This window comes from Ochlerotatus camptorhynchus, unplaced genomic scaffold (assembly GCF_037179485.1).
Source record: "Ochlerotatus camptorhynchus isolate MF236.1 unplaced genomic scaffold, CSIRO-AGI_Acam_v1.1 ptg000363l, whole genome shotgun sequence".
Taxonomy (NCBI): Eukaryota; Metazoa; Arthropoda; class Insecta; order Diptera; family Culicidae; genus Ochlerotatus; species Ochlerotatus camptorhynchus.
Genome location: NW_027040851.1, coordinates 931,048 through 955,503, shown reverse-complemented (window position 1 = coordinate 955,503; position 24,456 = coordinate 931,048). Strand labels below are relative to the sequence as shown.

General features: G+C 38.0%; 5 protein-coding genes across 6 annotated transcripts in view; 4 read left to right on the top strand and 1 right to left on the bottom strand.

Annotated features, from left to right (window-relative positions):
- The window catches only part of LOC135709770 (uncharacterized), a 69,506-nt gene that overhangs the window by 2,217 nt on the left and 42,833 nt on the right, over positions 1–24,456 (bottom strand). The gene's annotated exons all lie outside the window — the stretch shown is intronic.
- LOC135709727 (transcriptional regulator ATRX-like) overlaps positions 1–24,456 on the top strand; it is a 92,593-nt gene that overhangs the window by 32,142 nt on the left and 35,995 nt on the right. The gene's annotated exons all lie outside the window — the stretch shown is intronic.
- Positions 553–2,505, top strand: LOC135709754 (uncharacterized). The gene is made up of 4 exons (XM_065232137.1): positions 553–997; positions 1,058–1,519; positions 1,583–1,756; positions 1,820–2,505. The coding sequence occupies exons 1-4, from the start codon at positions 681–683 to the stop codon at positions 2,103–2,105; spliced, it is 1,239 nt and encodes a 412-aa protein (XP_065088209.1). The 5' UTR covers positions 553–680; the 3' UTR covers positions 2,106–2,505.
- On the top strand, positions 7,327–23,779 carry Usp14 (ubiquitin specific protease 14). Of its 2 annotated transcripts, none has more exons than XM_065232132.1 (8): positions 7,327–7,495; positions 7,663–7,842; positions 7,913–8,013; positions 8,080–8,471; positions 8,536–8,692; positions 8,761–8,826; positions 22,870–23,164; positions 23,228–23,779. In XM_065232132.1, the coding sequence occupies exons 1-8, from the start codon at positions 7,480–7,482 to the stop codon at positions 23,557–23,559; spliced, it is 1,539 nt and encodes a 512-aa protein (XP_065088204.1). In that variant the 5' UTR covers positions 7,327–7,479; the 3' UTR covers positions 23,560–23,779. The 2 variants fall into 2 exon arrangements, with proteins under 2 accessions (XP_065088204.1, XP_065088203.1); XM_065232131.1 differs by having other exon boundaries at positions 7,328–7,495; positions 7,663–7,838; positions 7,909–8,013.
- Positions 12,693–16,016, top strand: LOC135709753 (transcription factor YY2-like). The gene is made up of 2 exons (XM_065232136.1): positions 12,693–13,222; positions 13,301–16,016. The coding sequence occupies exon 2, from the start codon at positions 13,327–13,329 to the stop codon at positions 14,581–14,583; it is 1,257 nt and encodes a 418-aa protein (XP_065088208.1). The 5' UTR covers positions 12,693–13,222; positions 13,301–13,326; the 3' UTR covers positions 14,584–16,016.

Here is a 24,456-nt window from a genome sequence, read left to right as displayed (position 1 = left end):
TACGCTCCTATCCAAGTTTCACTGCGTGACTATATATTATTTGCAGATGAATCACGATAGCACATATAAATATTGGCTGTTTCGTCATGGATGCGTACAAAAAAGTGCATCTACACTGCATCCACCGATCGCTGATAGGGCAAAATCAATCAAAACACTGAAACACTTTCAATTAAAGGTCCCTAAACTTGGGCTTACTTTTAACCCATTTTCAAAATTTCGGTCCAATATTTCCTTATGATTTAATGATAATTTTATAACTATTTCAGGAATAATCCTTAATATTACTTTGCTTTAAACATTATTTATTGATTTAATTTAAATTGTTTTCGATTTTTTAATGTTTTCGATTGTTCATGAAAGCATCAATCTGGCAGCTGTGTTTTTTGTTAAAAAAAAAGTAAACATTCATGACTATGTAAACAAAAAGTGGTCTGTCAACGTTTATCGTTTGTTTCTTTCTAACGCTGTTCTACGTTTCAAAAAAGAAAAAAAAGAGATGACTCATAATCCATCTTGCCAGACCTAATCTTTTTGACATAATAGGTTCTGCACCGTCAGTGGTTAAGCTCAATCGGATGCAATGCAATGTCCTTTATATAAACGTTATTGAAAACAACCGGCCATATTCTGGTGGTAGATATTTGTGAGAGATATTGCCGTGAAATTTACATTCGGAAATGTCGCTCGGTTCCCAAAGTGAATGCGAAAAAGCACTAAAACAATTCAGCGAACAGTTGCAGTGTATGATTTGTTTGAAGCTGCCGACAAATGCCAACATTTGTCCGTTTTGTTCGGTACTGTTCTGCTACGGATGCGTTTGGCAATGGCTTACCAGGCCACTGGAAGAGGAAGCGGATAATCCAGCATGCTGTCCCCACTGCCGAAAAGATCTCCAGCCAACAAAGCTGATTAAGTTGCACTGCTTCGAACAATTCGAAGACCTTGGACCCACGCTTGAACGGATTTCCGATTGTGCATTGGCTCAACCAGAGAAGTAAGTGGCACTTTGTTTGACTACCAATGAATTATTTTATTTGAACATTATTATTTTTAGCGATCTAAATCCGGATGATGTTCCCAAGCCAAAGTACACGGTTGGGCATTTTACTTTGCGTAAGTTTGTACCGAAAAAGGGACCGCAGCGTGTATTTTCCAAAGAGATTGTCGACAATCTTGGATCAGTCTGGAAACTGGAAGTATGGCCCAAGGGCTGTGAATCTGAAAACTATTGGATCAGTGTGTTTCTCCGTCTACACAAGGGCCTCGCAGGGAAATACGAATACACAATTGAACTGCTCAACGATTGTCCAAAGAAGTACACCTTGATAAATGATTTCGAAGTTCGTTCATCGTGCGGTGTTAGGAATTTTATTGATACCAGAACAATGTCCAGTAATAGAAACGCAACGAATTTAAATTTTCGATTGTTCGTTCGACCGGCGTCATTTGAAGAGCAATCTAAACTGCAGACCAACTTGCTACAGCAGCTGAAGTCCTCCGACGAACAGTTGAAAGGGTCGGACTCGGAGCCAATGATACAATAATTTCATAAATTTCATAAATTATGTTTTTTTTTTAGCGATCCAAGCTGCTTCACGATTTCGATGGATAATTTTTCCCAGCGCGGTAAGAATGGGTATTTTGAAGAGTGCGAAGATTATTTAAACAACGTGTGGGAAATGGGAGTATCGAGAACTAATAGTTCTAGATATCTACAATTCTATGCGTGCTTGCTTCAAGGATTTCCCGGTCTGTAAGTAATACTGAAACGTAAAAATTTGAAACCAGCGCAAACGAAATCTCTTTTCATGTGCAGATATGACTTCCACCTGGAGCTTACAAACCACGAAGAAGACTGCGCCAAAAAATTGAACTTCCAACACCAGTTCTCTAAAAAATCGAAGGCTTTCTTCAACATGCAAATCCGTTTCAATCAACTGGAGGAGTTTGGATTTACACACTTCGAAGAGAACTGCTTGGAAATTATCGTATCAATAACTCCGGTAAAAATCAACTTGCAAAGCTTGCAACGCTACTACTCCAACGATGAATCCGACAGCGACGTTGAAAACAATTCCGGTGATGAAATGTATTATCATTGAGCATGAAGCCACAGACAAACAGACATAACACTCGCAAGTTGTTCATCGAGCAATCATTTAACGATCAATTTAAAAGTATCGAAGTTGGTAGTACCGCCACCTGTGATGCGCATAGTCAGTTCCCTTGCGTTTGACGTTTACATACTACCGCCATCTGTTCAGCATACTACCCACCACAGTGTATTCAACAGATGGCGGTAATGTTTTAGCGACGATGTTTTACAGTGATAAATATTCAATATGTTATGTCTGTTTGTCTGTGATGAAGCTGTGAAATATGAAATATTTTAATAATTTTACCAAAGGTGAACGGAATAATCGGGTACATATAGTAACACCTTAGAGTGTGCGGATTTCCCTAAAATAAATGCCCTATTATCTTAGATGAAGTGGTTGCGAAGACAATCCCCCTTATTCTGCGAGTCACGTGACTCTCTGTCACCGGTGAGGTGACAATTGTCACCTCGTGTGAGGTGACTCTCCATGTAAATCAAATGGAGAGTCACCTCACACGAGGTGACTATTGTCACCTCACCGGTGACAGAGAGTCACGTGACTCGCAGAATAGGGCTGAATGTTTCAGCTACTGTGTTACCTGATTTATATTGTCATTACAACTGAAAACTGAAAAAAAACCCACTAGCGAAAATCGATCGTTATAATTTGTAATTTCGACAGTGAGCATGCATAAGGGCGTGGATTCTGTGACACTACCCCGAATGTCACTACCCCGAACGCCGTTACCCCGAAAGCTACTACCCCGAATGTCCTACTACCCCGAATGGCCATTACCCCGAATACCCTACTACCCCGAATGACCATAACCCAGAAATTAAGACAAACGGAAGAACAGCATGCGATTAAAAGGATAAGGATTGTGCTACATTTCCCCGAATGCCATATCCACGAAAAAAAAAGTTAGGAATTTTTCAACCTTGGCAATTTTCTTACTATATATTGAGCATAGTGAGCAGATTGCAACCCACCTTAAATTTCAAACCATGCAAATGGAAGATTTAATATGAGATTAACCCAACTACCAATTAATTTGCTTCGAGTAGCTAGAAACCCATTCCCAAAGCACAGGATGCTCACTATGCCCCTCTTTTCCCTATATTAATGTATTGAGCCGTTTAAAGCATTTTCATTTTTATATATACAATAATAATCCAAAACCAGTATGCTTGTTTTCAGTTCATTTATTATTCATCATTATTTGATTTGTTTCTTGGAACACCGTTGAGAAATTCTTCCTTTTTTTAGACATGAGCAGTTCTTTGGAGTTTTGAGGTTTTCATACTTTTAAACACTGGAATGTAATTGTAGAAGGAGAAAAAGTAATTTAATAAACAGTAATTGGAATTTTTTCCTTCTTTTGATCATGAGCTATTCTTTCAAACTTAATTGGACCAGAACATGATTAAAAATAATAATAAGTAATTTTAGAAAATAAATGGATATTTTTTCTTCTTTTCATGAACTATGGTTCAATTTAATACGAAAGAACAGCTCATGAAGAAATTAAGGGAAAAGAAATCTTTATTGGATATTTCTCCTTCTTTTGAATATGAGCAGTTCTTTCAGAAGGAAAATGGGAATATTCTCATCTTAGAATATTCGATTATGAAGGAATATTATTATATTTTCAATCCATTTGTTGAAGTGTCACTAAAGAGGGAAACTTCAATGCAGAACATGTGAATCTCATACACCCAGATCGCTGCGTGAAGGATTATAATGCCTTTGGAAAAAATCTGCTTGTTTTTACTGCTAATAATACCAGTTACACCGATTCTATAACATTCCCCAGAGCCAGAATGTACCATTCCCCAGAAAAGATGATGAAATTAGTAATTTATCACTTTTTTTTTGTCATTTTATTTTGTTATATATTCAAAGAAGGGAATATTTCCTTCTTTATCGTATATCCAAAGAATTAATTATTTCCTTTTGTTATATTTTCAAAGAAGGGAATATTCCCTTCTTTATCATATATTTAACGAATTAATGATGTTCTCTTTTATACATATGCAAAGAAGGAAATATTCCCTTCTTTATCGTATATCCAAAGAATTAATTATTTCCTTTTCTTATATTTTCAAACAAGGGAAAACCCTTTGATCCATTAAGGTCTTCTAAAACCCCTTGACCCATTAAGAAGTTTTTCTCTTCTTTTTATATATGCGAAGGAAGATTCCAGGAGTGACTATAATAAACAAAAATACAGCTTACAGCTTTTGGAAATGGATTCGGGGTAAAGGTCATTCAGGGTAATGGGCATTCGGGGTTGTGTACTATTCGGGGTAACGGCGTTCGGGGTAGTGTACCGTTCGGGGTAACGGCGTTCGGGGTAGTGACATTCGGGGTAGTGTCACAGAACCAAGGGCGTGTACGCGATGATCGATTCTCTTCATCGATTTTCTCTTTGCATTGCTACAGCTAAGCGAAACAATTTTCTAGAATTTGTTCAATGCAGAGTTGTAACAGGTTGTATTGACTATCAGAAGCAACAGCAAACGCACCGAGAAACGTTAAATCTAACGAGTTATTAACAAAAGAGAACAACGACGAAGAGAATCGATCGTCGCGTTCCAAGCAAACGATTAACGTACCCCATTCTAGTCGAAAATCTAGTACTACACAATGTTTGTTTTGATTCGCTATGAAAGTTTGACAGATAAAATGAGGGGTTGGTGGATTTTCCTATGTTTCGAGGGGTGAATTGATTAGCTTGGGACCGAAGAGAGTACCAGAGCTGAGCCAAAAAGTTGAGCACGTTTCTTCGGGACCTACTAGTCTTAGAGTTAGGGGTCGTCCATTAATTATGTCACACTTTTAGGGGGGAGGGGGGGTTTTGGAAACTGTGACGAGTCATACAAAAAAAAATTAAGTTCCATACAAAATATGTGACAAAGGGGGGAGGGGGGGTTGAAAATGGACTAAATTTGCGTGATATAATTAATGGACCTTCCCTTACCTCTATGGTTATACCAACCGGTGAACACTCGTGTTTATTTCAGTTACCCTGAGGACGTAATTTGAGATTAGTCCCGGTCCCTTTCAAATTGTATCATTATTTGTGTACGGTCCTTATATTTGAAATGACGTTTCACATTCATCTAGTGATGGCTGATTTTCATTCGAAAAATCGATTACTCGATTAACGAACTGAAAAGTAAAATACTTGTAATCGGTTATATCAAACCGATATAAGCATTAACATCTCCAGAGGATCATCACCGATCGTTTCAAACATGTACTGCACTCTCATTTGTGGAAAAATGGCAGCACAGCGAACAAAAAAATAATCGATTAGTTGTTAATCTAGTAATTAAAAGATGGGACATCTCTGATATTGGTGTGATTGTATAGATAAAAATGAGCGCAAAATTTCATCTCTACCGAGGGGGCAGCAAAATCACAAAATTACCTTGAATACGGGAGGTATTCATTGGATGAAAGGGACCGTGAAAGAGGACACTAAAATAGAAAGTTTTTCTACCGACAGTTTCATCTTAGTATTCATCTTTGGTTATACCGTTATAGAGCGCGTCAAATTCATTGCAACTGTTGGAGTGGAATGTAACTATCTAAAATGACAGTACACATTCCCTCCTAGACTCCGGTTGGCACTCCACTCCATTGTCCAGTTACAACTTCAATGATGCCCTGATGCTCCCTCCCGTCCCAGTATTTATTGTAATTTACATTTTGAATTTATATATAATCATGTAATATATAATGTATATAAAATCTGTAGTAAAATGAAAAATATAATAAAAAATAAAGATGTATAACAAAATACAAATAACCTAGATTATTGGGTCTGGTGTATACACTTTTTGTTTTATGTGCCATGAAATTTTTTTTTTTTTTAATTCTTTATTAAAGAGATTTTTAGCCTTAGGCTAGTTCATCTCTAAGTGCCATGAAATGACATAATGCATCATTGTATGTTTTGAAAATATAATACTAAAGTATTGAATCAATAGACCGAAAATCGAGGTTATTTGGACATGAGACATTATATTTAAAAGGATACTACCAAACCGACCATGAAACGCACTGCCCACAAAAGCAGACACGGCCCCTCGAAAATGCAATCGAGAAATGTACAAGAACAATCCTCAACTGGAACGTACTCACCAAATCAATATATCCGGGAGCGCATTCCCGATGTCGTCAAACGGCAAAAAAAGGCAAAACAATGTGATATTACACAACCGATGGATTGATCTGGTTGCAGCAGTTTCGATGTAATATTCAACAGCTTTTTTTGCTGTGTAACTTGTCCGATAATTAGTTCTTGACACGGGCATTGGTCCTCTAGCTGCAGGAGGAAGACGAATGGGTACATGCCACCCGAGAAGAAGGATCAACAGGGAGTATGTTCAGGCCTGGTTCTGGACCTTAAAGTCATTGATTCTGTCCGTGTAATAGACATTTTTGACGTTTAATCGTCTTTCTCTATCTAGAACACATGAATGAATTCATGGTTAGTTTTCCCACTAATCTATTTCCCTCTTGCTCGCACTCGTTCAATTTAAATGGTGCAGTAGTGTGCAATTTGTCCCGCACTCATAAAATAAATCACATAACCAGTGAAAATATCCATCTGGATATCACATAGCTTTCATGTGATCCCATATTTGGAAATCGTACCACTAAGTCTCATGAACCTTATTCAATGAAATCTATATGAATATTCACATAGAATTTATTATGTTATGTGATATTCAGATAAAAATCATTAACTCAGTGCCAACATTTCAAAGGGGCGTTATTGCTTTTGTAAATAATGACTTTAGTCGTCAATTTCTCGCGAATGAAATCTTACCTCTACAAAATTACAATACTAGCTGGTAGAGGGAACATTCCTCTGCCTGCTGGTGTCATTATTTTTCATGAGTGAGCTTTTATTCGCGAGAAATCGACGGCTAAAGCCATTGTTTACAAATGCAAGTACGCCTCTTTGAAATGTTGGCACTGAACTATGTTATTGGAAAAAAAAAAATGTGAGTTCCTAATAGATACTATGTTAAAACTTTGTTCAGTGCGCATATCGCAAAGAGTCCCTCTTTGGCCGTTGAGGATTCATGCATTTTGACAGCATTTTCGTCTGTCGGTCCCGCGGTCGCGCGAACAAAAAGAAATCATCAAACAAAACAAAGAAAAAAGAATGACAGTTCGCCATCGAGGTGATCGAAATCGAATTTTGAAGTGTCATTATTATTCGCGTTTATCGCAACTCATCAGCAGTTGAAACATTTTGTGCAGCCTCTGTGTTTTTGTGCGCGATCGTTTTGAAGCGAATTTGTGCTTAATTTTGATACTGCTTTTTGCTGGAATCTGCTAGATCACTAAGTCGTGCAGAATGCCTTGCTTTACAGGTAAGTCAGCTAAGCGAAATCTTTCGTGATAGTAGGGAATGGTTCACTAGAATTTTGGAGGTTATAGAAAAGGAAAACTAAAAAATAATCGTCGAATGTTATGCGGACCTTCTAGTCTTAAAATAAGCAACAAAGAACTTCACACTTCAAGTTTAATTGTTTTACAGTGAAAGTAAAATGGGGAAAGGAAAACTTTCCGAACGTTGAGGTCAACACCGACGAAGAACCAATGCTGTTCAAAGCACAGCTGTACGCCCTGACTGGAGTACAACCGGAACGTCAAAAGGTTCTATGCAAGGGCATTAGTCTAAAGGACGACGAGTGGAATATGCCAATCAAGAACGTAAGTTTTTTTTGCATTCTACGCCAGCTGACTAGTGAGAAGCTTTTTTTTTATGTATTCACAATTTCAGGGAGCTACACTTCTGCTACTCGGAACTAAGGAGGAAGTTCCACAGGAGCCAGTTGAAAAACCAAAATTTATCGAAGATATGAACGAAAGCGAACTGGCAACTGCTGTGAGTATAATGTAGTTTTCAGCTTTCGTGAGTGGATACTAAAACGAATTTTTTTATCAATTTTAGTTGGAGCTGCCCGCCGGGTTGACCAACTTGGGCAATACATGCTACATGAATGCAACCTTGCAATGTTTGAAATCGGTTCGGGAACTGCGAGAGTCACTCAAAGTGTTCAAGGACGACTCGTCCAGTTCCTCCGGTCTTGCAGGGCTTGCTTCGCCAGGAGCGATTACGCAGTCCATGCGAAACCTATTCGATGACATGGAAAGAAGTGACACCGTTACGCCGGTGTTGTTTCTTCAGCGACTGCACATTGCATTTCCAAATTTTGCACAAACTGGTGAGAATGGGACATATCGACAGCAGGACGCCAACGAATGCTGGTCTGAGCTGTTGAAAATGTTGCAACAGAAGCTTCCCCCAACGAAAGGGGAAAATGGTCAACTGGTTAAGCATAAGTAATTTGATTTTCTCCGTGACTTTATAAAAATATTTGTAACATCGCAATCATATTTTTCGCAGCTCGTTCATCGATCAATGGTTTGGAGGCTCATTCGATGTTGAGATGAAATGCACGGAAGCGGATGACGAACCCGTGAGTAAATCGAAGGAAAATTTCCTCCAGTTGAGTTGCTTCATTTCTACCGAAGTGAAATATATGCATTCGGGCATCAGATTGGTAAGCCAAACCTACACAATTTAATAGATGACAAATCATATCTACATATGAATTAATTAAATTTACAGAGATTAAAGGAACAATTGACGAAACAATCACCATCATTGGGACGTGACGCAGTTTACACCAAAACGGTATGTTGTTTCTTAAATTTTATCGCATTTATGTGAATATCGACCTCGGATTACCTAAGCATCCCTACTCGATGAAATATTTCAGTGCGAAAGCTTAACTTCTTCGAACTCGAACTTTTGAAAAACAACACGGTAGCTATTACACTGTAAACGAGCCGTCAGCGCGTGAGTCGCTTATACTCATTCGTATGGAGAAATATTCTAAAAGCGTAGTTTACTCATGCGCTGAGTGAGCTACGCTTTTAGAAATTGCTCCGTTTTCAAAGACACCAACTCAATAGTGTCATTTTTAATGAGTAAGTTGTAAGTCTGTAGTCTGAACAAGGCATAACTCAGCACATGAGTATCCTACACATTTATAAATTTCTCCATACGAATGAGTAAAAGTGACTCTGTGAGTTAGTTTCGTTTTCAGTGTATTAATAAAACGTCGTGTAACATCTATCGATATTCCTCACATTCGAGAAGTTTTTCCTGGAAAAGCCCGGAAAGCTCAACACACCTTTGCCGAAATTGAGTTGGTCTGAACGATCTTAAATATTTACACACTAGTCTGCGTTGGTCTGAACGACTGTGTATATTTATAATCTCTCGCTCACAATTTTCTCTCTTTCGGTGTCTAATACTGTTTTGGTAAACATTTTTCTTCTGGTTTTGAAGCTTGTATAATCCGACAAATTGCGATTTTGTCAGAAAATTCAAGATAATTCCATAAAAAAAATCACATGCGTGGTTTGATATCGCACAGCACCATTAATTAATGAATGTTTCCAAGGCACCCCAATTATTTGCAGTGTTTTCAGCAATAAATTATTGTGCTGTTCATAGTCGACTTGAAGATGAAAATAAAAACATGTGGCCATATTGAATTCGGACTGTCGGGCGCCATATTGGTTTCGAAAATAAACAACTAAAAATGAGAAAAGAGAATGAAAAAGCTGGATGCGGGTGATGCGAAGCTTTCTGTTCTCCATCTCAATATTGCACAATATGAGGTTACCAGAAATTGAAATGTTTCAGAAATGCGCAGATCATAACATTTGGTTCTTTATGCCCGTTTTACTCTTCTCGACTAACAATTGAAAAGGGCATATCAGCTTATGTAAACAAAACATAATAAGCCCTTTCCTCGGAAAGCGGTGAGATAAAGTGTCAAAAATTGGTAAACAGCTCATATTCACTGTTGTGTAATAGCATCCACGTTTATTTCGAGGTTTATTTAACCTAATTTTGAGTATAGACGAGTGCACGGATGGGTTTCTTTTTTCTTACCTTTATTTAACGTCGGTCTCTGTTCCGCAATCTAGTGCCAATCACCGACGGACATCGATTGCCATCCATTGACGACAATCGAATTTATGCATAGGTTTGAGTTCACTCATTCGAGAAAAAGTGATAAGCTGCGGGCTATGTCTACTAATCACGAGGGGTTTCTACCAGCGTTTTTTTACCGGTTGTGGTAGATATGGTTGGTAAGAATCAATAATAATAATAATAGTAATACAACTTGAGCAATTCTACTATAATCATAACATATATTTTAATATATAATAAAAACTTGTAACTTAATTTGATCTACTCGATCTGCTCTAAACTTGAGCGAAATCAAGTCAGTGTGTAGTATGATGTAAATAAACACACACACATATATGCTTGAACGCGCTTGGGTTTGGCGTGTGTGCTTCTCCTAGTACATGGCTCGGTTGAGTCAGTCTTGTAATGATGTTAACACTGTGTGGCTTGTTTTTGTGCTAGTGTAGTCTGTGAAGTGTGTGATTTATTAATTGCGTCGGTTCACGACACCGGTCAGTGCCAGTCAGATTACCGAAAATTACTCAGTATTACTTACTTACTTTTCAATTAATTAAAATTACTTTAGGTGAGCAATTAAGAATTTACGTAAATTTGGCTTCCTGCAAAATAGACGCAATTAATGAATGAATTTAATGATGAATTCCAATAACCAACAGTTACTGACTGATACTTCAACGAGCTTTAGCAAGTCTCTCTATTCAAAACATATCTATCTATACCTAAAAACGGTTTTTAACGGTGTTATTAGGTATAGATCGTGTATCCCGGATGGGTACTATCCCATAAATGGTCTGCATGATACCCCGAACACGTCGTTAAGCTCGAGGTTAAGCTCTATTTTATGTGCTTGGTTCAAAAGTTATGATTTTTTTAAGTTGGTGGTATCCGAGAAAATCGGAAAACTTTAACTATGGTTTTCCGGAAAAATGACAACACTGATTTTTTGAAATTTACTTTTGTTAATATATGTATGACATCTATGGGCGAAGTTTCATAGAAATCGAAGACACTTTGGCCCAATTTGTCCAATAATTAAAAAAAAATATCCTAATAACAATTGAATCCTACAATCTAATAATTCCAATAAATGGGGGTGCTATTACTTTGCTCGTTTGAATGATCGTTTACGAAAAATCAAGCGATGGAAGTCAAAAGTGACAGTTACGTTACATCGAGATAAACCTGTATCAAGCACATTTTATCACAAAATCACGCGTGATCTCGAGAGCGTATGCTAGGGGCATGCAATAACCTATGTTCCGGCGCAAGTAACGGCTGTAATTAACTTCGCTTTGATTAATTACATAGTGCAGAACATTAACTACTAATTTCATAATTAAAGTACATTAATAACATTTTCAATACTTTTAATTACATTAAGTACTAATAGTTAATTTTAATTACTGTCAGTACTACTTCAAAACGCACTAAATGCTTTAAGTACTTTTGATTGCACCGGTTATTTGTACTGCGTGCCCCTCGTGATTATGCCATCACTGACCACGGCTATTCGAACATATGTCGTGCTATTTTTGCCACAGATTTTGATAAAGAAGCTTTTTATCTTAGCGTCCAAAACGTCAATCACAACAGGAAATCAAGCTAAACAATGCATTAGATCCTAAGTAACATTGATAGATTCTCTTCGTCGACGTCACGGCCATGTTAAGGCATTCCCAGCCATTTTCAGTTCATCGATCAACGAAAGAAGCTATTATTTAGCTTCTAATACGACAAAAACGTCAAGAAACGGTTATGTACTCAAGTTATTAACGAGATCGATCAATGTTACTTAGAACCTAATGCATTGTATAGTTTGAAAAATGTTTGCAGCTGAGTAGTTATTAAGCTGCAAGGGAATGTAATTAATTTTAAATAATTCAAAAGCAGTTTTTTCGTTCAAAATCAAAATTACGTTCATGAAAAATTGTTCATTGCATTTTACTTGCCTACCGGAGGCAAGTGACTACTTTTTCATTGACAGAATTTCGCTTTTGAACGAAAAACTGCTTTTGAATTTCCAAAAATAATGACGTCCCCCTTTCCCTTACACGGTAATCACAAAAAAGAAAACTCTTTAATGCCTATAAAGTACGCATTTTTTTTAAAGAAAACGGGACTACCTATAAAATGACTAAAACTTTACATTTATGAGTAATTGCTACTGCTAGTACAAAAATGAATAAAATTTATGCATTTATGAATAACAGATACTCATAAAAGGTGTAAAAAATACACACATTTTAGGTGTAGTCTTGTTTTAGCCGAATATGCATACTTTATAGTCAAAATGGAGTCCTTTATATTATTTTTTGCCTATTTTGCGGTTTCCGTGTAGCGAAAGAGAAAGTCGATGAAGAAAATCGATCAAAGCAGATAGGTTCTTTTTAAATGTTCACCAAGGCATGAGTCATTCGAATTTGTGTTCCACTTTCGAACGAAATATTTCACAGCTGTGGAAATATTTCGTACCACTTTCTCGCTCTCAGCCGGTGAGAAGAATATTAAATTGCGAGAGAGCTTTTTCGAACATCAGTGCGACGGTCTGAAGCTTCGCTTCCATCATGGCCCCTGCTCGAGCCCGACTCTAAAAGAGAAGAGACAACGACGACGGCAGACATCTTTGTTTCTTGCGGACGAGTTTCGCATTCAAAGTGAACATTTTTTCGCCGTTTTACGCAATTGCGAGTGTATTTCAAGGTGGAAAAATGTGCTGAAGAAGAAGTTTCCGCGGGAGAGAAACTTTTGAAGTGGATTCTAGCCGTGGAAAACGGTTTAAAAAGTGAAAAATAACGGTGCGGATAGGTCGAAATATTTGTAGTTGAGTGTATGGTAGCTCTACGGTGTTAGAAGGGGAAGGTGGTAGTGTGCGGACAATAAGTGGAAGCAGGAGAGCAAAAGACGGAAATTTTTCGCAGTTTCCCTTGTTACACTCCGTGTGTAGAGATAGCTGTGTGTGTAAGAGAACAAGAGAAAGGTAGAGACAAACATCAACAAAAGCGGTGTCCGTGCTGAGGAGCGAAAGAGAGTGATCCAACAAAGGGAAGCGCAAGAGGCGCAGCAGCTGCCGTTTCGGATTTGGGTAAGGGAACTTAAAAAACCGCCGGAGGTTTACACAAATACATAGAATTTATGAAATGAATTTAATTTTCTCGCCTAGACGGAGCTGGAAAACGAACAGGAGCAATGTCCTCCCATCAGGATATAATGTGCGAGGTAGAGATATCCGATTCCAACATCGTTGAAGTGGTAGACGATGGCCACTTTGGAGCAGAAATCGGCTACGAACAGTATGAGGTTGGTGTCGGAGACGACCAGTACGAAGAGGTGACATGCGAGACGGAAGATTCCCAAGGACTAATGATGCATCATATGGACGATGACGAAGAAATTCTGCATCAAGAAGCAGACATTCAGGCTCACGAAGAAGTGCTGGATTCTTCTGGGGATCCTATGTGCGTGTATGGGGATATCAATTTGGAGAATGAGATTTACATTGAATCCACACCCGGTCCAAGTTCGAGGAAGCGAAAATCTGGAATGAAACAACCTCGTATTGTGAATCGAATCCGGACGAATGACGTCCACAATTTAACGGCAGTGGAAACGATGGATGTTAATCAAAAACCAAGGCGATGGGAACAGAAGCAAGTACAAATCAAAACCATGGAAGGTGAATTTAGTGTAACGATGTGGGCCTCCGGAACCGATGACGATGATGGGTCGAATCCAGAGCCTGATCCTGATTACACAGAATACATGACGGGCAAAAAAATTACACAGGATATTCCAGGAATTGACCTATCCGATCCTAAACAGTTAGCTGAATTTGCAAGGCCGAGTTATAAGACGAAAATGAATAAATTAGTTAACGTAGCAACGGCTGCAGGAATGTTGTCCAAAATGGGAGCTTCTGGGGGAGAATCATCCGATAGAAACATTGCCTGTCCGCACAAAGGTTGCAACAAAATGTTCCGGGATAACTCAGCCATGCGAAAACATTTGCACACGCACGGACCTCGAGTGCATGTTTGCGCTGAATGTGGGAAGTCTTTTGTGGAGAGTTCAAAATTGAAACGGCATCAGCTAGTGCACACTGGCGAGAAACCATTCCAGTGTACATTCGAAGGTTGTGGAAAACGATTCTCGTTGGACTTTAATCTACGAACCCACGTTCGGATACACACAGGTGACCGGCCGTATGTTTGCCCGTTCGATGGTTGTAACAAAAAGTTCGCTCAATCCACCAATCTCAAATCTCACATCCTAACCCACGCCAAGGCCAAACGGAACAACAGTGGCGGTGGTGGCGGAGGAGGAAGCCGGAATAACAATGCTATGGTATCACATCCCATGGTCAGCGTACCGGCGTCACAATCATTGGTCAAGATGGAAACAGTGGAAATCTATAATGATCCGCAGTACATCGTCTACACCGATTAGATTAGGAGAGAGCCCGGAGAGGATCAAGCTTTGATGAACACATCTCAGGAGGAGCAGGATGCTGAGGAGTGCGTTGTTTGCGTGTCCGATCGATCAACCTTTTCCATTGTAAATTTTATAAGGGAATCCTGCATGAGGATTTTAGAAGCTTATCAACTTTTTATTTTGAATTCATATAGAATGATGAAGCGGAGAAATTTACAAGAATTACGAATTAAAACCCGTTCGATTCATTTTAATTTGGTATTTCACTAAAGTGTAAATAGCTTACAAAGTCGTACCCCCCACCCCGCAAAACAATCGGGTGATGATTGTAGTTTGAATTTCCAGAATTTCCTTGCGGTTTTTAGCAGTACCTATGGTCTCTTTAATTACCCTTGATTAATGTTAGACTAATCAACATTAGTGCATAATCAATCAATTTCGATCATTAATGCCGTTTTCATTTAATTTGTCGTAGGCAGAGAGCTACACGTGAAGAAATGTGGGCCCAGAATGTGCTGGCGATGAAATAGAATACACAAATAACTGTCTATTATATTTTTAAAGTAAAATGTGCAAACAACACAAATAAACTCTAGTAGTGTAAAAAGTAGGTTTTGTGCGAAGTTTGAATGTATTATGTATTCGTGTGTATGTTTGTATGTATGCGTTTAGCGTCATAAAGGGTCAGGTGCGCATCTCTCTTGAAAAACAAAGCAAAAAACAAAAAGTCAGGTACTTTTAAGCCGTGTCCAAGAGAAATCGATTGCAATCTTCTATTTCCTCCCGCCGGTATCCGGAAGCCCTTGCTACCAAAAATAAATCTTTTTTTTTTCGTTGCCATAAAAATCTATATCCCAAAGACGCTAGCTCCACAAATGCCAGCAAAAAGTGTTCTGTTAATAATTTTCCAATGTGAGAGAAACAGTAATCAGAAACTGGACGCAATCAACAACGTTCTAGTAGTTGTCTTTCGTTCAAGTTTGCTCATATCCTCCTACTACCCTACACCGGAGATGGTGTTTGTTCTTTTAAGACCTTTCTCCCCCTGTCCGTACAAACATCTGGCACAGGATGCTACCGCGAAGGATGAATGAATATTGCCAAGTAAATAATAGAAAGTAGTTGCACTACCAACCAACAAACAAGGGTGCGTGTGAGTGCGCGAACGACGTGATTATTAGTTGGTAACGATAAATCTTACTCTACTTTAAGGTGATTTATTTTTAATAATAAAAAAGTTTGAAAAAGAACAAAATCTGAAGAAAAAAGCTACTGAACTATTATTAGTTTTCAACAGGAACGAAAAGAAACTGACTAAGGATACATGAAATTAATTTAATAAATAGAACCGATAAGAATTATATTATCCTTGAAAAAGTGTAGTTACGACAAAAGGAAAGGTAAATGAAACAAAACACGTGAAAAATAAACAAAAATGTCAAAATCCAGCAGTGGCATAATGTTTAGAAGGAAACTGACCCATTTAAAATTTACACTCATTATATTTGACACAATGTTACTTCATTCCTCCAGGAATAATGGAAATTTCAAGCGACCTTATGGAATTCAGACTTCAAGGATTTCCGCAAGGTATCAATTGAATCCCAGGGAATTCTGGGGTCTGGAACGTTTTGCATAATGGACACATGGTATAATCGCTTTAAATCGACAGAGTTAATTTATAATAAAATTAATTGTTATACCACAGACAAACAGACATAACCCTCGCAAGTTGTTCATCGAGCATGGGTTTAGCAGTCAATTTAAATGTTTTTAGTTGGTAGTAACGCCACCTTTGGCGCGCTTAGTCAATTCCCTTGCGTTTGATGTTTACACACTACCGCCATCTGTTCAGTGTACTCAACAAATAGCGGTAATGTTTTACACACTTAGAAATTATCGCCGTCTTCGGTAATTTTTACCGAACTCGGAACAGCTGAACCGTTCGGTAAAATTTATGCAGTTTAATTCAATTGCTTATCAGTTACTTTGAAACTAAATCTACACTAAAATGACAAGATTTGATCGTTTAAACAAGGTTGACCATGTTTTGAAATTAATTTTTTTTTTAAGGTCAAAGTTTTATCGAATGTTCAGCTGTTCTGATTTCGGTAAAATTTACCGAACACCAAAACAAAATCTTAGTTTATTAATTTATTAATTTGATAAGGCTCAACCGAATTAACTTTACAGAGCCGAGGATTCTTGTTCACTATCCAATACATTTTAAAACTATAGTCAAAAGGTACAACATAATAAACATTTTATCTTCCGCTATCCAATAAGCCTCCTCTACCAGAACGGGAGCCGCTTCCAGTGGTTTACTTGTATGGCAGAGTCGCCAACGATGGTCAGAGCGCTTCCATTGTAGCAATGGATGCAAAACGTGCTCAGTACTCACACAAATATCACGAAACGGTTGCTTTCCAAAGTCGACGACGCATCGACTGAAAGAACTGTTGATGAAGAACAACGAGGATGGTTCCTGCCAGACGATCGCGTGACACACATTGAGAGTGGTCTGCTTCTGTCGACAGCCGAGTAAACTCTGAACAAAATCTTAGTGTGTAGGATGTTTTACAGTGAGAAATATTCAATGTGTTATCACCGACAAACCGACATGAATTACCATAGAAATTACCAGTTGATAATAGAAGAGTTACGCAGCCTGAAACCAAAATCTACCTATGGAACTGTCAAACCGTCTACCTATTGAGCATAGTAGACAAACTGACTCTGGTGCGTGGGAAGTATTGTTATCGAAACTAGAGGAAACTTTCACAACCTATAGTCACCTATAGGTGAAGTCATCCGAGGTGTAAACAAAAACAAAGGTTGCCAAAATATAAAAAAATGCCCATTGATCGACTTCAGTGTTGCAAGCTTCACTTTGGGTTACTCTTCTATTATCAACTCTGGAAATTATCATGAAATTTCTGCTCAAAGAACGGGATAGCTAAGAATCTCCTTCAAACAACAGGATCATACGACTGATCAAAAGACAAGCCATTCAGCAGAAAGATGCCCCAATGAGTGGGGGATTCTGAACATTTACACCCATATTATTGTTTTTGTTCAAACCGTTCCAACCGTACAACATTTTTATTTTGAAATATGGGTGTTAGCAACGTAATGCAAAGTCACTCGAAATGGTTTTCAAAAAAAAAATCCAACTGGTGCTGTCAAAAAAATCCAACGATTAGGACCAACACCAAGGCTAAAACAGATTCGTTCGGAAGATAAACAACCATATTCCTGTTTTCGTTTGAACCGTATTTTCCATACAAAAAAAAAGTTTTATTTTGTTTGGAAAATACGATTCGAACGAAGAAAACAAGAATATGGGTGAAAGTATTAGGATCATCACTCAAAATGTTATCCATAAATTAAATCGTAAAGCAATAAATCAAAGGATATCTAAACGGTTTTCCAAATTTATTCACTTCACGATATCAACGATTAATTCGTTGCAATAATCACTAATGATTGTAAACATCCTCAACAAAGAAAACTTAGACATCAAAATAAACGGATCTGAGGGAAAGCAACAAAAACATATTCGACCGTTTGATTTGATATGCATCAGTTTTTTGCTAGGTTTTTTGAAACCCATTTTAGAGCTTATTTCGAACTTTAGACAATATTGGCTCATTCAAGCAATTAGGCTCTTTAATTTTAAAAAATGCATCGGTTTTTCTACATCATCTGAAAGAACTTCGTTTTCTGATCACAGCGATATTTTTTTCTAAAACATATACACTTCACAGAAACAAAATCTATTGGCAAAATTACTATATTGATGGTTTAAATTAAATACTCCTACCAATAGATTTGTGCAGAAACGAAATTCATTTAATTTTACTATCCTTTCTATCAAAACTTCTATGCCGTTTGAGTAAGCATAGTAGTTTTGACAGAATGGTATTAACTTTGTTTATATTTATACTCAACTGTACTGAAATCATGGTAGATTTAACGGCATTAAGCGTAGTTATGCTGAAAATAAGTGTTTTCTGCAAAATAGTATTTCTAACTATGGTCTTAGCACAGACAAAGTCTTAGTTTCAGTGTTTCATCTCGATTTTTAAATCAATATTAAAGCAAAATAATAACTGTTTGACACTAAACTAAAAGCTCGCTCACATGCAAAGTGCCACCGAGAGGCCCTAAGGTGGTGATTTTTGCAAATGTAATCGTAGGGGACATGGATGTAATGTCGACCTAAATGCCCCTAATTTGGGCCTATACATAAACTCAGCAATCGACTAAATTTTCAATAGCGACCAAAAATATCCATTAGTACCGTCCCAATGACGCGTTGATCTAGATAAAATTGATAAATAGCAGATTTTTAGCGATGGGCCCAATCTTAGATCCATAGGCCAAATCGTTCCAGCACAGACAAACAGACATAACACTCGCAAGTTGTTCATCGAACAAGCATTTAACGGCCAATTTAAAAGTATCGTAGTTGGTAGTACCACCACCTGTGGCGCGCATAGTCAATTCCCTTGCGTTAGACGTTTACACACTACCGCCATCTGTTCAGTGTACTACCCACCACAGTGTACTCAACAGATGGCGGTAATGTTTTAGCGACGATGTTTTACAGTGAAACATATTCAATGTGTTATGTCTGTTTGCCTGTGGTTCCAGTGTACCAAAATTGATGAAATTGTGGATATGGGTTCTATTTTTAATGCAGATTACGAATATGCATTTACCTCAATACCATTAAAGAACTCAATTCTAATAATGAGAAAGTCATGAACGAGTTCTCATTTTTGTTCTGAAAAAAGGCACAAAATTTGTGAGCGGTGTTGAGAGGATGTAAACAAAGGCAACAAAATGAATATTTTTCAAGCGAAATTACTACAAAATTGAAAGTTATCGACTCCGTACCACTCAGGGTGTTAGCATCGAGGTTAGCATTTCCTACGTGCCGCCTAATACAACATTATAATACCCCGTTCACATTACAGCGTATATCACGTGATATACGGTGTCTTGCAATGAGCACTCATACATCTAGTTTTCACTGGAAATCCTATGTATGAGTGCTCATTGCAAGACAGCCTATATTACGTGATATAGGCTGTAATGTGAACGGGGTATAAGACCCTTTTGCGGGCCTAGCATTCCCAACAATTGTATGCTGTCAGTTTAGATCAGACGCCACTTTACCAGAGACGAGAAATTAATCCTAAAAATACTTCAAATTAAAACTGACAACTTTTATTAATCCCTTTTACAGATATTTTTTTTGTAACAGAAGGTCTGTAAATGAAAACATCATCAAGCAGTTTTAGCCGAGGTTTTAGCATGACTTTCTATCAGCGATTTCACAGAACTGGACCAATAAATTACTATTTTATTATGAAACGCATACTTTTGGCTAGAGCCCTGTAAGAGAGAGAGAAGCGAGAAGTCGAATCTGCAGCCAATTGAATTGCCACATAAGAGTAGACAGTCGAGCAGAAAACCTGTCACCGGGTAGAAACATTATAATTAGATTGTAGTATTGCTATCACCCGAAATATAATACGACAATTCAGGCATAACATTTGATAACGGCACAAAAGCATTTGTAAACAAACTTTCTAAGAGCAACCGTAACGGTCGTTGTCATTTGCGCGACTATTTTAAGAGCAACCGTAACGGTACGCTGCTAAACTCATTTTAGCAGCCCTCATCATAGCGCAGCTACCGTATCGGGGGTTGCCATACGAGTAACTAAAATAGCAGTCGGCTTCTCGGTGAGAAGCGCGCTACCAAATTTAGCAGCGCGATAGCAGCGCGGGAGAAAGGTTGCTATCGTCAAAATGCTCACTACCGGTACGGACAAAGGCGAGTAAATTGATAACCGCGATAGCAGCGACCGGTGTGGAGAAGAGTGACTAAACTAAAATGAGAGCGCTGTGCGCTGTTAAAATAGTCGCGCAAATGACAACGACCGTTACACACTAACTTTAGATTACTGGAGTCAGTAAAATTTTACTGGGTTTTTGAATTGCGGATCGCCCAGTAATCATCACAGCAAAACAAATCATTACCGAACTGTCCGTAAAAGTCAATATGTCAAAAAACTTTATATCCAGTAATTTATGCGAGTTGCCTTCGGCAATATTAACTGGAAAGCCCAGTAAATGTGATCGTTATTTTGTCACAATTAAACTGGCAAGTCAGTTATATTGTGCATGCTTGTACCGAATTACCCAGTTATATTAAAAGCTTAATTAGGTGAAAAATAAACATTGCATTCTAATAATAATTGGACGCACATGAAACTCATTTATTTCAATTTTTGTTAGCAAATTTTGCACTACTCATATATTTAGAATTGGTAGGGTTGCTGTTATCCATAAAATCAATGTTAACTACGGAGAAACTCGTAGTTGGTTTCCCGCACCCCGATAAAAGCTGTTTTAAGGAATACAAGAATAATTATTGCTTGTCGCTCGGCCGCTCGGTGCAGTCAACATTGAAAACAGAGACATTCACAACATTATGGAAACATTCCTTTGCCAAGGAACAGTCACGTTCTTCCAGAAGGTAATTCCATCGGTGATGTCTTCTGGAAATTTTCCACGGACGAAAAATGTTGGGCTTTTGATGTTGGTATTGGATTGTTCATCTAAACGAAAAGAAAACATTTGTTTCACAAACCATAAGCCAAATTATTGATACTCGTACGTACTTGGATCCATTCTGCGATTCCAGCCAATGAATTATTGTCGATCTTGATAACTTGCTTCCGGATTTTTCTGGAGCCAAACTGGTGGCGGTTAAAAAATTGACAGCTTATAATTTTCTGGGGGGGACGTGCTGTCAAATCAGCCTACTGATCATCTTGTATGAAACTGGTTCCAAACGTAAACAAACGCTGTAGGTTTCTTATGGCTTGTTTACGTTTAGAACCAGTTATGCGAGGTAGGCGACGATTGTTCGTATTTGACAGCCACCTCCCCCCCTTGATAATTTTACAATTCTTGGTCGGTAAAATAAACTGATCATTTTGCTGACTGGCCAGTAAAAAAATAAGAACTACTTAGTGCACAGTATTTAATCTTATACCCCGTTCACATTACAGCGTATATCACGTGATATACGCTGTCTTGCAATGAGCACTCATGCATCTAGTTTTCACTGGAAATCCTATGTATGAGTGCTCATTGCAAGACAGCCTATATTACGTGATATAGGCTGTAATGTGAACGGGGTATTACTGACTTTTCGTGAAATCTCGAAAAATTAAGAATTACCGATTTTCTCAGTAAATTTATATTCTGTGTACAGTGTTTTGTGTCAAACGTTACCGAAATTCAGTTTGTTTTTACAGATTGTCAGTTATATCCCAGATTTGAACTGAATTTTCAGTAAAAATGTCGTTTTACGGTGCAAGCCCAGTATAAAAAAAATACCGAACAACTAAAATTTAGTTTTGTTTTAGTTGCATTTAATGCTGGATAAGTGTGTACGGTTGCTCTAAGGCCCTCTACACGCGAACCAAAGTACGCTCACGCAAACCAATACCACTTTCGGAAAGGTGGTAGTTGCCCCTATCCGATGATGATGTTGGTTTGCGTGGGCGTACTTTGGTTCGCGTGTAGAGGGCCTTAGAAAGTTTGTTTACAAATGCTTTTGTGCCGTTATCAAATGTTATGCCTGAATTTCCCTTGAGTTTGACGTTTATACCCCGTTCACATTACAGCGCATATCACGTTATACCCCGTTCACATTACAGCGTATATCACGTGATATACGGTGTCTTGCAATGAGCACTCATACATCTAGTTTTCACTGGAAATCCTATGTATGAGTGCTCATTGCAAGACAGCCTATATTACGTGATATAGGCTGTAATGGGGTATTAGGTAACACCTTTAATTTTTACCGAACTGGCCACCTATTTTTTTTTTCTGTTTTCGCTTCTATAACCAATATTTTTACAAAAATGTTGAAATCTTCATACATTAATTATTGGTTGTGCTATGCTGTCAGTGTTGTAAGATCAAAACTGACAGCTTACATTAATCCATTCAAATTTGTTTTCAATATATTTTTGTCGAATAGTATGTACTGCAATTAGGAATACAGTCCATTTTTTGAGAATGTATCTAATTATCTCGCAACAACAAATGAAAAATGTATAGGTTTTTATAAATCATCCGAAAGAGCTCCATTTTCTGAGCACAATGATATTTTTTTTTTCGTTCCCATAACCTCTCATCACGATTTTTAAGCCGGGGATGAAAGCAAAACACCTGCTCCAATCTAATGCACATGTAATCTCGTTCGCAGTCTCTCATCAGTCGCCTACCGGCATATTTGACGGTGCAGTTCGTCCGGTTTCAGTACAAGGGTAAGGAAGGTATCAACGCCAAGGTACTGAAGGATATTAAATTCCCAATTGATTTTGATGCGTTCGAGTTATGCACACCGGAGCTGCAGGAAAAACTGTCACCGATGAGGAGCAAATTCAAGGAAGTGGAAGAATCTGAACTCGAGCGCAATCTCAAAGGCAAGAACAAAAGTAAAGCGCAGTTGGAGAACGAGAAACCGAAGACCATTCCTCAGCCGTATTGTTTCGAAAATGGTGAGTTGTGATAATGTTTGTGTACTCAAATGCTTAAACATTGTATCATTCTATACTTTTCAGATTTGGGCAGTAATAACAGCGGTTATTACACGTTACAAGCCGTTCTGACTCATCAAGGCAGATCAAGCTCATCGGGGCACTACGTGGGATGGGTTCGCCAAAAGGGTGACCAGTGGATCAAGTTCGATGATGATTACGTTTCACCGGTAGATACTGAAGCCATTCTGAAGTTGTCCGGAGGCGGTGACTGGCATTGTGCGTACGTTTTGGTGTACGGCCCAAAGGTGGTGGAGATTCCAGTTGATGAAGAAAAGACTGCTACCGATGCTGCCGGTGGAGAGACCACTGCTAAGACGGAGGCAGGTTCAGGTGAAAAAATGGCTGTTGACTAGACTGTTTAGGTGTTTTCTCAGTTTTTATTTGTTGGAAATATGATTTCGCGTCATTAGCCCGTTGTGAATCCGTTGCAATGCTGAACTATTATTTCTCTACTCTGCACTTTTTACACATTTCAATGCAATGCATATTAACAGGATATACTGAACGATACATTACCGTATGCTCTTTTCTGGAATAAAATCATCAATACGACCGTAATATATATATCATAAATAGTGTTTTAATAGTTTTCATTATAAAAATATCACATGCACTCCGTTGTATGGATTTAAAAACAGAATTTCATTGTTTCAAATGTCAGCGTCTATGTAGCCGAGGCTCGGTAGCTTATTGGTTACTGTTTCTGATTACTGAGCAGAATGTCGGGAGTCCAATCCCAGGCCTGACCTCTACCTTGCAATTTGTCACTTTGACTATTCTACCCCTATAAATTTAAATAAAAACAGTCTACTTTTACTGGACCTTATTCTGCAGCTCCATTGAAAAATCGTCTCTTAGCATTTTCGAACAAAATAATTATAGTAAAACAACGAAATTATAATTATTTACTTTGAATTTCGAGTACATTAAAATTTATTGTTAAATTGTTGTGCGGGAGAAAAAATAAATTTCAGTTTTTAACCATACAATGTTTGAAAACAAGTATGATGAGATCAAATTTGTATACGTATACGAGATAAATCAGTTTTTTTTTATAGTTAAGATGCTTTTTTACTGTAAATTTCTAAAATACCATGATTTTCGTTGTGATTGTATGGTCACAGACAAACAGACATAACACTCGCAAGTTGTTCATCGAACAAGCATTTAACGGTCAATTTAAAAGTTTCGTAGTTGGTAGTACCGCCACCTGTGGCGCGCATAGTCAATTCCCTTTCGTTTGACGTTTA